This window comes from Mus caroli, chromosome 6 (assembly GCF_900094665.2).
Source record: "Mus caroli chromosome 6, CAROLI_EIJ_v1.1, whole genome shotgun sequence".
Lineage (NCBI taxonomy): Eukaryota > Metazoa > Chordata > Mammalia > Rodentia > Muridae > Mus > Mus caroli.
The window spans coordinates 36,526,371-36,531,695 of record NC_034575.1 but is presented as its reverse complement, the minus strand read 5'-3'; the positions used below and the strand labels follow the sequence as shown (position 1 = coordinate 36,531,695).

At 35.7% G+C, this 5,325-nt stretch overlaps 1 protein-coding gene across 1 annotated transcript; it reads right to left on the bottom strand.

The window, feature by feature from the left end:
* Positions 1-212: 212 nt before the first annotated feature.
* On the bottom strand, positions 213-4,680 carry LOC110297093 (prolactin-inducible protein homolog). The gene is made up of 4 exons (XM_021165877.1): positions 4,564-4,680; positions 3,001-3,103; positions 783-894; positions 213-489 (listed from the first exon to the last, which is right to left on the bottom strand). Exons 1-4 carry the CDS (start codon positions 4,656-4,658, stop codon positions 344-346), a joined length of 456 nt encoding a protein of 151 aa, XP_021021536.1. The 5' UTR covers positions 4,659-4,680; the 3' UTR covers positions 213-343.
* Between the last annotated feature and the right edge of the window lie 645 nt (positions 4,681-5,325).

Below are 5,325 nucleotides of genomic sequence, written 5' to 3'. Positions count from 1 at the left end.
TAGTGTTACTCTGGAAACTGTTGCTTATCCTGACTTGAGTATTTTTTTTTTCTTTTATGCTAAGTGTCAAGAACCAGTTCGGATCTCATTCATTAGAGTTTAAATGCTTATTACATAACTGTCATAATTGTGTCCTAGATAAAACTGTAAATTAAACCATTGGCCATAAGGCAAATAGGGTAGTAATCCGTGGGGGAAAGATGCAAATATTTCACTTTGAAGATGTAGAAGTTTATTTATCTCCCTGATATTTTTCAGAGTTAATTTTACGGCAACCTATTTTTTACTACAGAAATTGATAGAAAAGATTATGTATTCCCTCAGGTTGTGTGGTACCATGGATCTATGGGGGACATCTAGTTCTTGGTGCTACAAGGATTTCACCTGTAACCGTCTCAATATAAGAAGTTACTGGAAATATGTTTTCACCATCAGGACATATCTCCTTAGCTGGAACAACTTCTGCTTTGCCTTGTAAAACAGTATTTGCTACAGGAAAGAAAGTATAAGTATTAAATCATGAACTCCACATCCACATGGCTTCATCCAAACCCACTTCTGGATTTAGTCTAAGTCTTATCTCTATATGCAAAGTATGGTTGCTGTTTAAACTCCCTTCCCTTAGCTTTAGTATCATTTGTCCCTCATTTCCTTTCAGTTTGGCTTCTTGTCAGTAGAAAGTCATTTCCTCCCTTTCTTCCTGCTACAACGTGCTTTCTTTTATTTTCTTCCCACTCTGACTCATCCTGACATTCACTCTTATATGAAATATTACTACTTACCAAAGACTTGAATATCCCAGAAGTAGTTGTTTACAGTACAAATGCAAGCAGTGTAAGTTGCTTTAGCAGAAAGATATTTGATGTTTGGATTGTCCTCAATACTGATTTTCACCTAAGGAAATAAAGTAAGGAATGGTTAAATGGTGTCAATATAGAAAATGCAGCCTGGTATTAACCATTATGGAAAATAAGCAATTCACAGAGCATTATAGGAATGGAGGAGTATTTCCTCTTAGCTGTCAGGATATACTGGATGCTTAGCATATTTTTGTGACTTATGGGTCAAATTCAAATTTAGCTCCATTCAGTGTAAGAAGGAAAACCACTGATTCTTGTTGTTGTTGTTGCTGCTGTTACAATGAATGACTGAAATTGAAAAGGTTTTCTTAGAACTTAAGAGATCTTACATGTTTCCATCTAATGGAATGAAGCTGCATGTGTGTCTGTTTGTTTTTTATTTTGGGGGTGGGGCAGCTGGGCATGTTTACCTCCAGTGGCAGTCCAAATGATGGACATCTCCTTGGCCTTTGTCGATAACTCAGACCATAGACATTTACACAGACCCCAGGTGCAGCAGAACCACAGACTTGGACGTGGCTCTTAACAGCACCCAGGGCCAGGAAATCACCATGGCCTCCTCATATGTGCCTGCTCCTCACCACCATTGAGTTTCTGGTTAGTGGGATAGATTACTAAGTGCTTTATTTCTGTAACTTAAGGACAACCAAGAATATTGTCCCATATATTTAGGACAGCAGTAGTTTTTCATTTAGTCTGAGGGTGAAGATCTCCAAATCAGAGTCAAAAGGGAGTGAACAAACCTTTCAAGAACCAAGAAGGGCTTTCTTTCCCATTTGTAGCAGTTTTATTTACTTATTATATATATATATGAGTACACTGTTGCTCTCTACAGACACATCAGAAAATGGTACTGGATACCATTACAGATGGTTGTAAGCCACCATTTGGCTTTAAGGGAAGAGACAAAATGTTTCTACTCTGCTGTGGTGAAATGAGTATAAAGAAGGCTAATAAGCAGACCATAGTTTATAACTCAAACTCTCTGACTTTAGTTATCCAGCTTTAAGATATAGTACATGTTACACTGACAGTTTTTCTGTAATTATGTGATGAAAATATTGATACCTGTATCCTTTCATGAGTTTTTCAGTCTTTGTGCTTTCTGAGTCAAAGGTATTATTTTAGAATTTAAACAACATGTTTATTATACAAATAAAAACAACCCCTGCTTGAAAATTACTGGATGCCTAGTATTTAGACATTGTATTTCATCAGTCCAAGGATATGAATCTTTTAGTCAATGGTCAGATGTAAAAAATTACTTTAAAATGGGTTAAGAAATCTATGTTAAAAAACTGAAAACAGAGAACTTTAGGGTATCTGACAACACCAGATCTAAAAGTATTTCTAGCATCATTTTTGTTTGAGTATTAGGAACAGTTTGAAAAATTTCATTAGATATGTAAATATTTTAAGACTTCTTCCTCTTCCTTTAACTTTGTTGTTTGTGAACCTTAAATAAGTTATAGAATTGGGTCTGTGTTTCATTGATTCCTTGTCATTTTGAGTTTCTTTTGCATGAAGTTTAGGAAATTGGGGAGGTTTATGTCATGAACAAGCAGGAGATGAATAGTTGGAAACAATTGAAGAAGAAAGGAGACCTAGGAATAAAGGTGGAGAGAATATGTATCTCTACTTATTGGGGGCAAAGTAAGCTCTCACATCGAGGGACAGTGCACAGTCCCCTCACTTCTATATTTCTTGTACCTGCCAAAAGCTTGTTGATCTGTATCTTCTTGAATCACCATCATTAATTCATGGCATAGAATCAAGAGGTGAGTGGAGATAAGACTGTAAGTCCATTGTGTTTCCTTTTCACTGCTATTCAATCATATTTATCTTTGATTCATTGGCATTTTTCTTGATTTTTCACTTACCCCATAATTTTTAACTCTAAAATTTTATCTAGGTTCTTTGTGAAGTTGCTTATCCCTGTCTCACCAATATCCTTCACAACCCTATCACTTTACTTTTATAATAAAATTTGTAACACATACATTTACAACACAATTTCACTTAGTTCAAAATCTATGTACACAGAAAACATAAAAAGGCAACATTTAGCATAATATCAAATCACTGCAATGTCTTTACTATAATACTTCACTTTCATGTTACCTCTCAATTATTCACTTACCACCATGCATTTGTCCACGTTATTTGTAACTGTGAGTGTTACTGCAAATTCATTTGCCTTGTTCATTGAAGAAACTTTCAAATTTAGTGAAAGCAGATTGTTTCTGTATCAGTAGAAAAACAGAAACATAAAATCAAAACAAAAAGTAGGACTCAGGTGTTCTTGTATGAACAGTCAGATAGAGCTCCAGAGGCCAAGTATCAGGGAGATGCTTGTGAAGTTCAACCCTTTCCTCTGGAAGGACTCTTTGCATGTGAGTTCCAAAGTATTCCATGTTTCTAGCCAACACGCACATATCCAACATGATGAAACAAATGAAGACCAGAATAGAAGGTTGCAGTCCTAGTCACCGTGTGTGGGAAGCTAGGCTGGCAAGGATACATTCTCTTTTCTGTCACCATTTATCATTCCAGGTTAGAGACTTCTGACTTTACAGTTTACCTTGATGTACTCACCTTTTTGTTTTCCTTCTACAATTATCTAAAAATTCTCCAAAGTTCTCTTCGTTTTAAAAACAGAACTTGAAGAATAGTATATGCCCAGAGTCTGCTAAATCAAACATGTGGATGAACATGTCTTTACTGTAACAATTGGTTCACCTCAATATTTTTTATTCACTTCACTGTTCTTTTAGGTCTAAATTAGGGGACATCAAAACCTCTAATTGGCAAAAGTTAGATGATCAAATGATCTTGATATCATTGCCCTAGTTTCTCAGTCTTCTGCTTCTCTTCAGAAATGTTTTTCCATAGCAGGTAAAATTTTCTCATCCAAACTTCTATGGATTCTTTAACATTTGATAGCTTCTTTTACCCCACATGATCCTGTGTACTGGTAATGGACTCTGATTTCTCCCTGTAAATCAGTGTTTTCCTATTTTCAAAACTCAAAAAATCAAATACATACCATTTTCTCCCTATATGAATTGGAATCTGATATTTCTTTCCCACTTTGTTATAGACTTAGGCAATAGATTTATCACATAAGAAATCTCACACAAAGAAATGGGTCTAAAAAGAGCAGGATACACTATACTGTTCCTGAATTTCTTTCTTTTGTTAAAAAAAAATTCTACTCCAGGTATGATCAACAGTGTCCAGCATACTGGATTTGATGACGACATAGCATTCATTGAACAATTTAGATAATTTTTCTATAGAGAATTTATTAGTTTTGTTTTTGTTATTTGAGACAAGATATTCCACTCCATTAACTGGGAGTCTTGAACATTCAGTTCTTTGCGTTCACACACCAACTTTAGAATTAGAGTAGAATTATATCTTGTCCATAACTTATCCCAAAAATATGGAACAAGCTCACCTCTCATATTGTCATGTTGATAAAAGTGATAATTATATAATCTACATAGACACCACAGTTTGAACGAAGTCTTTTTAATTATCTCCCAGCCATTAGTATCAGGACATAGGCTTGAGAAGCTATGTAATGTCCCGGAGTTTGGAAAACTAATAGCAGAACCACAAATTGCAAGAATGCAATACGTTCCCCCTTCAAGTAGGAACATATTTCTCAGAAAGTGGTGAAGAAAATGTAGTACCTTACCTATTATCCTGACCAGAGGCAATCTCCAGAATTAAGCACAGAATCAGGAAGTGTGTAACAGCTTGGGGCTGGGAGAGAATTTGAAGAGAAGCCATGCTGTAAGAGTTGACACTTGTGAGCCTTGGCCATCTGAAACCCAGATGTCTCCTTTTATTTGCAGCAGGAAGACAGTGAAACAGATGGGCAGGTCTACTCAGTTAATGGCATAATATGTTATGATCCCTCCCACTACCATCCTGTTTGTTCTTCTTTAACAAGGGTGAGTATCCAGCTAGAGCCTCAGAATGGATTATATTTAATAAGAAATGGGATTTTCTCCTTTTTCAGTATGAGATTAGAATATTCTTGGATTATTAGGATAGACCCAGTTCTAATTATTCTAAGCAACATCTGTTCTTAACCTGCTCTTACTGTGGAGATATGTAAACTTCAATCATCTTTCTTTTTCTTCTGGATACCATGCCTCACCTCCCTGATAACTCAGAGAACACAAACTCAAAAATGTTCTGCAGTTGATTAATGACTCAGCATATTGTTATTACTCAATTCCCCAATAATTAGGGTTCTTAGGTATAGTGATCTTCTGCAGGAAATGATGGCCATTCTTTGCATACAGAGAATGTTTCTGGAAAATTCAAGGCATATATTTAGAACAAGTCATATGTGACTAGGGGGTACATCTATAGTTGATATGGTTTTAACCATATTATCAGAGAGAAAGATCTTGGATACCTTCACTTCGTGTGTGTCTTAGTCCGAATT